The sequence below is a fragment of the Halyomorpha halys genome, unplaced genomic scaffold (assembly GCF_000696795.3).
Source record: "Halyomorpha halys isolate HHAL.00 unplaced genomic scaffold, Hhal_1.1 Scaffold529.1, whole genome shotgun sequence".
Lineage (NCBI taxonomy): Eukaryota > Metazoa > Arthropoda > Insecta > Hemiptera > Pentatomidae > Halyomorpha > Halyomorpha halys.
Genome location: NW_027116277.1, coordinates 200,717 through 214,133, shown reverse-complemented (window position 1 = coordinate 214,133; position 13,417 = coordinate 200,717). Strand labels below are relative to the sequence as shown.

Sequence of the window (13,417 nt, the reverse complement as noted above, 5' to 3'; positions counted from 1 at the left end):
TTAAATTATATTGACTAATAACTAAGTAATATAGTCATAATTTACATCAAACAAAAGGACACAAGTACATATAGACGTAACTGCTGCTACCTACCAGGGCTCAAGAGAACTCAAATCTGCTGTGAACTGTTCTTTTTTGGAGTTGCGAGAGCCATCTAAAAACTTATGTAAATAATGTTAATTTTACGGTCAATGTCTTGTACATGTACTAACGTTACTCTTGTACAAATCGAATAATACATTTTAATGTTTATAAACGTATTATTTCAAAGGATTAAAACTATTTAAGAGTTCTCTGATCAACTTAAAGGAAGTCTTTAACAGGTTGTGCCATTCGGAGGCCACAAAATACTTTGCACTATCTGCCAAGTGTTCTTTATACTTTACTTGGAATTAGACTGTAGATTTGACACACTACTTGGGAAAAAGAATTACTAAGCACTTTGGTATTAAAAGAGGGTTATGTTTACTGAAGTCTGATTTAAGTCTCCATCATTTTTCAAAATGCTTAACCGAGGACCATTTTTTACTTACCCTTCTGCAGCAGTTATCCCACTGCAAGGATTATAATCGAACGCCCTTAGGACTTTTTTTATGACCCCTTTTAATTTCTATTTCTGACATATGGAGGGGGGGGGAGTCACCCTTAGGACTTGATTTACCCTATACGACTGGAGGTAACCCTGCGGAGTTTGATCTTCCTTAGGGAATCTATGGCGCATATCCTCTGGACTTAGTTTCCCCCATACGATTGTTGGTAAATACCCTGCAAGCTGCGGTTACTATCCTGAGAAGATGTTGGGCGAATATCCACGAAATTCCTAGATCGTATGTGGTCGGTAAAGTTGACTCTCTGCCATATCCGATCTTCTTATCCAGCGATTCTCACAGTACCCCACTTCTGATTCTTGTGCACGAGACCTCCTAAACTGGTACCTGTACTGACCATAACCTCGACATATTTAATAAAATAGTATCATCTTTACTGTAGATCATATGTAATAGTAAATATAATAATAATTTATAGCTTTAAAACTAACTTTGGGAAATTTAATATCAATAAACTTCCTGAGAAATGTTAATTTTTTTAATCTTTTTTTACTCTTCCAGTGTATTTACATTTCTAATACTTCTAATATTATTATTAAAATTATCTATAAAAATTATTTTAAAAGTCCCAAAGGACTCAAGCAGCTAAAGTTTTATTACATTTTGTTCTATTGTGAATGCATAAAATTAAAAAAATACGTTTACAATTAACGTGTGTTTTGCCTCTTTTCTATTTTTTCCCGTTAGATTTTATTTCAGTTGAAATTTTTAAGTAGTATTTTTTATAATCTTTTTATAAATGATAAACATTTTTTTAAAAATATTGTTTAGGTTCTGCCAGATTCAATGTTTTGTTCGCAGAAATGTTTTAAAAAATATATATAATAATTTTCTATCGTTCAGTTCTTTTTTATTAGGTTATATTTACGTTATGGGTAAACTAGAATTTAAATTTATTTAGTTATATATATTTAATTTTATTAATAACTTGTATTTTAAGATTTCAATTTGTTCTCTGTATTTTTTTTCACAATACTATAATTTTATATTATGTTTACATAAATAAAAACAATATTTGTTATAATTTTTCGTTTTCTATCCACAAAATTACTTGCATGAACCATAGTTAGTAACCAGTAGTACGGACATGACTAAGTATACTTATTTTTGCTAGAATAAATTTTTAAAAGCAAATAATTTTTTTCTGTCTCGAGCTTAGTTCCTGAAATTTTAAGTACGTTTTTATTTTTCAATTAGAGAATAAGTAGTTGTTTTCAATAGAGTGGAATGGTCGCAGTTCTGGGTTTTACTGTCAATTGATTTTTTTTTTAATACCCATAAATTTATTATTTTAATAATAAAATTTAATTTTTTATAAATAATTTTAAAAATTAATCCTCTTAATTAACGAAATAAATTTACATTATATGAGTTATTTATTTTGTTTAAACAATAATGAATTAAATAATTATTGAAGTGGGAGTTCGGGAATAGTCGGGTTTCTCCGGTGTTGGGGTAGTTGCTAGACAGAGGATATAGAGGGGCCAGTAAGGGAGAAAAGTCGGTAGGTAACGGGTGGCTTTCATGCTCCATCTACCATGTGGAAGGTACAATGCCTTGAGCTGTCCAAGCTCCTCTACTTCGTCCTCGCCTTCATCGTTGTCTACATCAGTCAAAATGAACGATACAAGTGCATCTACAGGGCCATCATCAACTTTCCTAGGGATATAGAGTGAGTATTGATCCATCTTTCTATTAACAGGACGCCACCCGGCGATGTATGTTCTGCTAACCCCTTAGTATCATCATTTTTAGACCGCATTGTTTCCGAGCATCTTCTAAAATAATCCGAGAACTTAACTTTATTCCCATGCATGAGAAATCTACTCGCGATTAGTGCTTAAACTGTGCTTTCCGTTATAGTAGTCAAGGTATCTCCATTCTACATTCATTCTAACAGTTCTAAGAGGAAATTGAAAAAGAATACTTATAAAGATGTTTTAATAGAACATTCTAAATACTTTTTGAAATATAACTGAAGATCCAACTCGAAAACACGATTTTACCTCCACATTTAAGATTTAAAATAAATAAACGGACGTTTAGTGATAAGTATAGAAATGATTAATTGTGAATTTCACTAAAAATATTTCTGAAATATCTGCAAGACCAAAAAAACCAAAAAAAAAAACCGTTGAATAAAAAAATCTTTTATTTTATCATTTTTTTCTTAATAATAAACAGTTTGATTTTAAAAATATATATTAACTGTTTAACCTGAATTATTAACTATATTTTGTTCAAATGGCATTATTTTTATTTTACACTTGCCCGTTTCTCCAAATTTGCCAAATGGTTATGATTTATATTCTATTGTTGTAGCCTGATACTTCTGATTTGATCACATAATGTAATAATTTATGTATGTGTCAATGTAAATTTTAAATAAGTTCCTTAAATGGGTATGGATAAGGATTCTATATCTGTTGAGGTCCCCTGTTTAACTACTAATGAGATAATTATCTGGATATGTTTTAAATATCATTTACATACCATGTTTTCCAATGTACTGTGATATATTTTATTCATTTTTTGTTTGCAAATTTTCATGGTCAGTTTTTCTAATAGGAGAGGATTATATTTTCATTTCCTCTCCACAATCTGTATTTCAGAAATCACTTGAATAAGATAAATAAGTATTTATAAAAAAAAAGTAATAGCCCTTAGATTTTGATATTTTCATGTGTGTCATAAATCTGCCTGTTACATTGTCATTGAATATTGAGTTTTATTTTCATAAATGTTTAAGTAGAAGAGTAACGCCTTTAAATAAATACTAGCATGTCCCCATTGATTTTTCCTGCATTAACACAGATGAAAATCCATCGGTTTAGGTTAAATTTATTTAATTTATCTTTTTTTTCTCGTAATTAACGCACTATTTACATCTTATTAGCAAATAAGTCGTGATAACATATCTGGAATATCATTTCTTAAAATATTTGAGCAAATAATTGCCTTATTCTGTACATATTCTTTTAAAAAATACAATCCCGTCATAGTACACAATATTTTGATAGTTTTATTTTTTTTTCTTCTATATTGAATTTGTAATGTACTTATACTTAGTATTAGTGACAAATAATCAAATAAATAAAAAAAAAAATTAAGTGGCCTATATGTAAAATGTTGAGTGCTAGTGGATATTCAAGTTTGCATCTGCGATGAAAAATAAGTTTTAAAATATAATAATATTAATAATATTTTGACAGTAGTTCTGACTTTTATACTCACCCTATGGTCAACATTTACAAACGCATCAGTGGTCAGTGTTGAGACAGATAGAACAGCCTCATGAACACAACAATAGTTCAGAACTCATTTTCATTTCAGCTCGTTTATTTTTCATTTTTGTTGGGAGCACTTTTCAATCTATTTTTTTTTTTTAGCAATTAGTCTTAATTTATATATTTTATTCGTTTTAATTAATACATCGAAAGTTTCGGGTATACCTCTTTTGTAATTCAATAGAAGTAGTAAAAAAAAAAATCTTGGAGTAGTAGTTTCAACTAAAAGTTTGGTATATCACTTAAACCAATAATATATATACAGGATGCCATATCTTGATGTATATATATATTTTTTTTTACAAATAGTACTCAAATAAATATTCATCTTTATAAATTAAATTGCTTCATTGGAAGATGCTGTGGATTTGTTATATTATGAATTTGAAAAAAATTATTCTTGTTAAAATTTTATTTTTAAAAAATAAAGAAAAAAGAATATAAACAAATTAGAAATACAAATTCTTTATAAGTGGTCAATTAACATTGATATCAGTTGAATTAAAATTCCATTTTTTTTTTTTTTCAAAAATGAAATATAGAGAGAAATACTTTATTCATCTATGCTGCCTAAATACATCAGGTTGCAATATAAAAGTACATCAATAATTTATGATGCTATAATGTTTTATTGTAATGTAATACTGAAGATGGGGCGAAGCCCCTAATTATCAATACGGGTATTAAAAAAGAATATGTACCAGACATTTTTTTTCACAATTTGTTATATGGTTCTTTATTGACTAATGCTGTTCAAATACTATGAGTTGCTAAACTACACATTATAAGAGTCTGCTATTTATGCTATTTCAGAATATCCAATGTATAATAATTATTAGTGATGAGTTCTTGACTTAAGTAATTTCAAATAATATTGGGAATCAGTGAGACTGAATGAAAGTGTAATTAAAAAAAGAGAAAACTTTTTTTTTTGTGACTATCAAATTTGTGCCCACCTAAGCAGGACTAAAACATATAATATGTTATAAGATGAAGGTGATAGGAAATAAAATTATTACATCACTTTTTACAGTCCTAGCAAGAAAGATGGAAATAGAAATGAATTTGTTGTACATTCATAAAACTTGTTAATTTTTTTAGCATAAAATAAAAAGCGTAAAATTTGTTATATAAAGTGTCTCTTCCGATAAGTTAATTTTAGCGAAAACGTAACGGGAACATCGCCGTTATAAACCAACCTCAAATGAGGATTTTCAGTTTCGTTAAGACTTTCGCTTCTGAGTTAGACTGACCACATACACACAAGCGTACTGAACATTGTTCAAACTTTGGATATTTGAAATATGGGGACCTTAAAACCTGTATTTTAGTTAAATACTGCGAGATTTTTCACGAACACAATACTTCTCCATATTATATACTGTGTATAAGAGTAAGTAAAGATAAAAATATAAAAATTAAGATTAATTGTATAAACAAGTTGAATATAATTAAAAAACAATGTTATGTTTATATATTTAAAAATAAAAAAAAAATGTATTTAAAGATAATTTTTTTGAAAAATATATTTATTGATATTTAAAACTTTATAAAAATATATACAACAATTAAATTTGATGTTATTTATACAATGACATGTGGAAAATCTATTCATTGATAGAACTCTAATAACATTTTTAAAGGTGATCAGGAGGCATTCTTCTTTTCAGACGCATAGGAGGGTTATCAGACAATGAAGAAGCCAGATTAGAAACTTGTGGGTTTGTGTGGTCAGGAAGGATTGGTATCTGGTCTGGCAACATATGGCCCATTGTGGTCCTAAAGGATGACTTGATTCGTGACAAAGTAAGGAGAATTAAGGATTTTGGATTGTAAGGATATGAGAGGAATTTGAAAGTTTAGTGAATCCCCAATACTCAACTTCATAAGTCCAGATATGCCTTATTATAGTAATTTAAATGAGTCTTTGTAATTACTTAGAAGTTTAGACCGTTTGTCTAATAAGTGTGTGAATCGACAAGCACCTGTTTTTTTCAGTCTTGTATGAGGATTCCGAGTCGGTGGTTCGTCCAGATGTAGTCCTAGGTAACGGATCTGTCCGACAGGAATAAGTGGAGTGTTATTAAAGGATGTCGTGAGGCAGGAAGATTTATTTTAATCCTCCACTTTTGACACCATTCTAAAGATAAATTTAAATAAAATAAATATGACCGATTTCAATGATGCTGGATAGAAGTTCTCTCTTTAAGCAGAGTGTTGGAACTAGTCTTTTAAAAAGTATCATTTGCTAACAATTATTTTTATTGATTATTGTCATAACCTGTAAAAAATTAATAACCAGTTTTTTTAAGCGTTAATTAGTATAGGATAAGTTATTAGGTTATATCTAACGTATTATTTTTTTTTCTATCCGGAGCTTGCGGTTTGGCATAATCGCTGTCACTGTAATGTCTAACATTACAGTCACTGTCAGGGTTCTTTTTGGACACTGTATTGTTTAAACAGATAGGGAAATAGGCCAGTAATTACAGCGTTAGTTTCCAATGATCATATCCCTTACTATTACCTTGGCAGAAAATTAGTGAGTTTTATTTGTAGAGTCGGACATAGATTTAAAAAGGCAAATCCACTCAAGCGATTTGAGAACATTACTCAACACACTATCACAACAGCTTATGATGGATTTGTTTAAGATACGTATTATCTTTCAGTTCTTAAAAATAATTTAATCTACTATATCTATACATGTATATATTTTATATCATGTTCAAGACTTTATTCTTCACTTATAATAAATATATCTATACAGTTTCAACATTATTTATTAATTCATTTTAATCGTCCAACCTTTCGGCCATGAAGGGCAATATTTTTTTTTATTGACATTTACAACTGTACATAAAATACAACAAGTAAATTTGAAGTAAGATCATAATGGTATGATACAAGCATGTAGAGAAACTACCCATTTGAGCACTTTTTACTATATAACGTCTCGAGGCCATCTTCTTTTCAGACTTGGAGGATTTCCAGGAATGAAAGAGGAAGCAAGGTTACAAAATAATGGGTTTCAGTGGTTAGGGAGTTTATAATGGAAGGATTGATATCTGGTTAGTGCCAGATCGGTTGCATAAGGTACTTTAAGGTCTTTATGGATGATTTTATTTGTGTCAAAATAAGGAGCATTGAGGATTTTACGAAGGATTTTGGATTGTAAGGATTGGACACGAGTGGAATTCGATGGTTTAGTGGAGCCCCAAACCTCAATCTATACGTCCAGCTAGGCCTTATTATCGTCATGTAGATCAGTCTTTTGTAATGAATTGGGCGTAGGGCAATATTAATTTAAATTTCACAGCCTCATATTTATTATTATAAATTTTAAGGCTATTTTGCTCACGTTTGTTGTAATATAGTCAAATTAACCTATATTTGTCGCTATTTCATTTAAATATAATTTATTTCATTTGTAAATTATTTTATACTACCTTATCAAAACTTATATTATAGGTTAATTTCACTACATTACATCAGAATAGCCTGAAAAGATTTAAAGATTATCATAAGGCTGTGAAATTTAAATCAATATTGTCCTTGATCATGGCTAAAACGTTGCATAATTAAAATTAATTAATAAATAATGTTGAGGCTATACTTACATATTTATTATAATTAATTAATCTATTATAATTATTTTAATATTTTAGCTAACTGCTTATTCTATTGATATTTTATTCCAAAAATTCAAAATTGGTTCAATTATTTGTATAAGATTTTTTTTTTTTATTAGAATCAAAAGGTTAATAGAAAAGCTGGTAACTGGACGCGTTAATGTAGCTTACCTCAGCATTATCTCGTTAGAATAAACTGGATTTATTCTGTAATTAAAAATCATATTTAATATTTATATTAAGAATATTATCAATAAATATTTCGATTATCATACCTCAATTATTACTTTATAATCATACTATTATCATAAAAATAAAAATTTACTATCACTTGCTTGTATAACTTAGGCATTGTAAGGGAAGTATTGTGATTGTGAAAAATTTCGAATATGAGCTTTAATACGTTTTATCTAATGGAAAAACAAACCAGTTAATTTGATAAATGGACGAAGTGAAAATAAATAAATAAGTAAAATCGATATTATATCATCTCAACTTTGGTTAAAAAGATAATGTACTTTTAGTACAAGAGCCGAGGATAAAAAAGGCAATTATTTTACCCCAATTTTTTATTACTTTAATGAAAACTATGTATAATTACTAGTCAAAATTTATGTGTCAACCTATACATAAGTATAGGTAGAGGGAATAAAAAATGACCGCTGGCTTTAAACCATTTTTTAAAAAATAATTTTTCATTCGGAGCTAAATATCATTAAAACTACAAACATCACTAAAAAACTTGAGAGAACTTCATTTAAAGTACAGTAAATTTGCTAAAATAGTTCCCGAGATATAGCTTTTTAAAAAGCAACATTTCATAAAAAATGTACTGAAATATCAGAAGTTAGTAAGTATTTATTTTGAGAAATCTATATTGCAGGAACTATGAGACATATAGATGTCTATACAGCACTCAAATTAAAGCTAATTTAATGTACTATTTTCACATTTTTTTAGCTGGACAAAGGTGCTGCGTAATTTTTTTCTGCCCAACAAGGGTGCTGCTTTTTTAATCAAAAAAGGGTGGTTTGGCGAAAAAAGTTTCCAACACCTTTGTTGGGCAACAAAAATAAAATAAAATAGGCAGCAGCTTTGTCGAGGTACAAAAAAGGATAACGGGGTACATTTTCACATTTTTTTTATTTTTACTCAATAAGGGTGCTGCTAACTTTTTAAGTAAAAAAAGGGTGGTTTTGTGAAAAAAGTTTGGGAACCGCTACAATAGATTATACCTTACACTATAAACTATACTAGAGTCTATTTCCGAGTTGCAAGTAATCGAACTGAAACAAGTGTTTTAGTTTGGAAATTTTCACTAAATATTTAGATAAGTTGAAAAATCATTAGAATTAATGAGAAACCTAGTCGGTTGTTCAAAATTTTTACAGAAATTTTATTTAGTGATTAAAGCAGCTAAAATCACATTGTACATGGATTGTCTTCTATAAAACTCAGGCATCAATTTTTATAATTAGTTATTTTCCAAAATCAATATATTAAAAACTCTGATTTAGTGGTAATGACTATGACGATGTTTTTGAAGTATTTTATATTATTTATTATCTTTTGATTTGTAATAACTTCTGACAAGGTTTGTATTTACTTCACTTATGAATTAATGGTAGGTTAATTTTTTTTAGAATAGAGCAGATAATAAAAATTAGTGTCTCTCTTTTATAGAATACAATCTAGGATCAGAGGAACTTAAATCAGTAGAAATAGTACAAGAGCCCAAGAGCAGAAAAAATGTGGTTGTTTCACCCCAATTTCTGATTACTTTAATGAAAACTATGTATAATTACTAGTCAACTTAATGAGTTTGCCAAGTATACGTAGGGGTAATAAAGAATGGCGGCTGTTTCAAAACCTTAAAAAACAAAAATAATTTTTCATTGGCAGCTCTATATCTTTGAAACTACCTACAATACTATAAAATCTAACATAACATAATTTGAAGTAGAGTAAATTTCCTAAAATATAAGCCTTAATAGAGCTATTTACGTTCAATAGTTCCCGATAAATAGCTTTTTAAAAAGCAACATTGCATAAAAAAATTGCACTGAAAAATCAGAAGTCAATGAATTTATTTTGAGAAATCCTATATAAATATTTAGTGAAAATTTCAAAACACAAACACTTTTTTCAGTTCGATTACTTGTAACTCGGAAATAGACTCTGGTACTGTTTATAAGTATAATCTATTGTTGCGGTTCCCAAACTTTTTTGATTAAAAAAAGTTAGCAGCACCCTTGTTGGGTAGAAAAAATTTACGCAGCAGCTTTGTCCAGCTAAAAAAAATGTGATTATATCCCCCCAACTATTCTTAGAGAGGTTGATTATATAGGAAAATAAGAAAAAATAGGGGGAAAGTAAATGCTGGAATGCACTCAATATTCTCTGATTTCATTTTAATTTTAATTTTTATTTTTATAGTATTTTGAGAAAGTATTTGCTTGAGGTACCCCTGGCATAAGCTTGGGGCTCCCCAGGGTGTCGTTGGTCTCTTTGTGTAATCTCTATACTGTTAAAACCCGGTTTCTTATTCTGTTTACTTTTCGACTTATCTAAATATCTAATGTAATTTTTAATTTATTTACAAACACTTATTAATTCAATTACGCCTCTGAAATATATTATCGTATAGTATGTTGTATAGTCAATAGTAATGTAATGTATAGTCTATTGTACAGTCGTTATGCTGTTAAAATCCTTTCAAATCCTATGCTTACCTTTTGTCTTATCGAAATATCTATTTTTTTATTTATTTACAAACGCTTATATTTCTATTACATCTCTGAAATATAATGTCGTATAGTATATTGTATAGTAAAATATAGGTAATGGGGTGATGTCGAGTCTATAGTAGGTGTATTCATAACATCATGAAACATTTTTTAAGTTTAATATATTAAATATTTTAAATTGTTAAGTATAGGATTGTGAGCAGCCCTATTTAAAGTCATGAATGATGAATGATAAATGAATAAGAGCTCCTTGCGGAATTTCTGAGCAACTAGTTTTATAACCTTTCCTTCCAAAACTTCTTGTTATTGTTTACTTCTAAGTTTTAATTACAGTAATTTATTATAACATGCCTAAATTGAGTGAAAAGTGGAAGTTTAGCTACTGAGTGCCTTGTTGATCTTTTAACTTGTGAGGAAGAGAATCAAGATGAGCTAATTGACAATTGTCATATTATTGTTATTGTCATACATTTCTTTATTAGTTATAAAAACACCCAAAACAATACTAACACAAAATCCGAGTAAGTAACCTAACACGACAACAAACTAAATGGTGACGAGTTCAGCTTGTCTGTTGCGTGACGTCATTCTCCATTTAGCAGACCTAGTAACAGACACTCAACCATGTTATGTCGTTTTAACATGGTGAAAAGAGGAAGTATTTCTCCCTTTAACATAAGTTTTTCCTTTTAACACGCTTTAATATGTTAAACTAAAGATCATGAATAACTCTATAATGTTGAAATCCGATTTCAAAATAATTTAATTTAATAATGACAACGTTTATGTGGATAAATGGGGTATGATTAATTTAAGTGCTATTCACCTATGATTTTTTTGAGTATGGTAAAATGGTACAGAAAAAGAAAAGTTATACAGTCCACCTTTCCTTTTCTCTAAGACGCCGTCATTCCTAATTCATAAGGCACTCGCTATTGTCTGCTATCACGCTGTTCCCTGGCATAATAATAAGCAAACTTCCTTGGCTATAAATGCCGTAACTAGTTTTAATATTGTATTGAATAATAAAAAAAAAAAAAATGTGTGAAAAGTTTAAATCTTCGTGTTTGGAATACAGGAATTTATTTGCATGATTACATTATACTATACAACTTGTTCATGACTCGATTAACACCTCTTTTTTCGAAAGTTTAGGAAATTTCGAAATAGGACTTGGTACGTCTGAGTTTTGGTAGTAAAGTCGAATCAGTAACTTCGCCTCTTCCAATACTTCTCAAGCGCATTTAACTCTTAATTTAATATAACTCTAAATGATTTTATATGGGTGTTACCTGACGCATTTTGAACATGTAAATCGCAGGAAAACGTTGACAAAATTCTATGTTGCTATTTACGATCTGTGCGCAAAGGCTGCTGGAAATCAAATGATAGCAAAAACATAACCTTTTAAGAATCCTATTCTCGTAATATTACGTCACCATAATATAAGAATTTATGCCGTCATGGTGACAGACATTTGAATCTACTCGGGCTGGTGAAGAGATTGATAAAGAATTCTAACAGGAAATTTGCTATGTTGTTTGCTAAAGGATTTATTCTTTGCTTTTTTTTTTTTTTCAATTTTCCTTTCCTTTTGTGTTCGTTCAAATCGTTACAAGACATCGAGTCGGAAAAATCACTAGTGTAAAATCGTTTTAAAATTTGATTCCTTCAATGAATACACCTTTTTCTATCAGTAGTTTCAGAGTCAAGTGCACTGGAAAAGAACCGGAATATGTTAATGAGTCTTTAGAGGACACCTACGTGGTCGGACTGACAATAAAACCAAAGATTGATCATTCAGGGGTAATACTGATGGATTACCGAGAAAGTTTAGGAATCCAATCATTCAATATTTGAATTGAAGAGGGTGCTAGGAAGCAGAGATGGGCAAAAATTAGCTATAGTTGAAACTAATAGCTAAAATTGTCATGGATACGACCCTTATTTATGAATGAATCATTGATAAATAAATATCGTATCCATGACAATTTTATTTATTAGTTTCATATTTGCTTAACTCCGCTAGGACGTAGAGAGGAGGCTAAGAAAGCTTCGTACATATTGTGCATTTCATTCATTCATGAATAATACGAATCGATAAAGACATTGCACTAGATTCCCACTGTTCGGTATCTCATATACAAGTATTAGTTGGATTGATAGAGAAGCCTTCCTTATTGAAACAGTCTGATTTTTTGAATGACTTTCAGTTTGACTGACGCTTTCGGAAAACTTCATTCAGCGTAACTAATACCAACCCAAATTTCATTTCGACATTCTCAAAACTCACGAAAAAGAATGTTAATTATGTCTTGAAAACAGTTTATTCAGAGTGTCGTGTTAATGATGTTTAATCGGGTGACAGTAGTTTGTGAACAAAAAAAGAGAAAATTGATCGAGGAGAAGATGGTTGGGGGTGCGGTCAAAGATAAACACAAATAAGTTGGATTAACCTATTTTATTGTGCCAACGTTTCGGCTAGAGTTTCTAGCCTTCTTCAGGGCTAAAAACAGAACAAGATAACAACCACAGTAAGTATAGAAAAATAAAAAATAAAGTATAAGCAGAATAACATAAAATGAATAATTTTACAAAATAGAATTAATAAAATGAAGTGATGAGAGAAGCGGGAAATAAAATGTATACATAGGTAATTGAAAAAGTGGGTAAAATAACATAATTAAGGAAATGAAATAAAAATGAAGTTATATAATGCAAAGAAGTATGAACATATTAGTTATTAATGATTTAAAAATTGAAATATGGAAAGAAAATGAAAATTGGGAGGAAGAAGATATATGTAACAGTAATAATTGATAAAGAGACAAAATATAAGTAAAAGTTTCTAGCCTTCTTAAGGGCTAAAAACAAAACAAGATTAATTTTACTCTTACGCCTTATTTTCTCCACTTTTATCCATTTTCCTTACCCACGTTATAAGTTTTGTTCACTATATTATTATTGGTGTTTTCAGAATCTTTTTTTTCTATTCATTTCTTGGTATACTTTACTTACGTATATTTTGCCTCTTTATCAATTATTACTGTTACATATATTTTCTTCCTCTCAATTTTCATTTTCTTTCCATATTTCAATTTTTAAATTATTAATAAACTAATATGTTCATACTTCTTTGCAT

At 29.2% G+C, this 13,417-nt stretch overlaps 1 protein-coding gene across 1 annotated transcript in view; it reads left to right on the top strand.

The window, feature by feature from the left end:
- Nucleotides 1–2,090: 2,090 nt before the first annotated feature.
- The window catches only part of LOC106683921 (long-chain fatty acid transport protein 4), a 72,977-nt gene continuing 61,650 nt past the window's right edge, over nucleotides 2,091–13,417 (top strand). Inside the window, exon 1 of the mRNA XM_067053084.1 lies at nucleotides 2,091–2,281. Coding sequence (XP_066909185.1) covers nucleotides 2,148–2,281 — 134 coding nt within the window. The 5' untranslated portion in view covers nucleotides 2,091–2,147. The remainder of the gene's footprint in view (nucleotides 2,282–13,417) is intronic.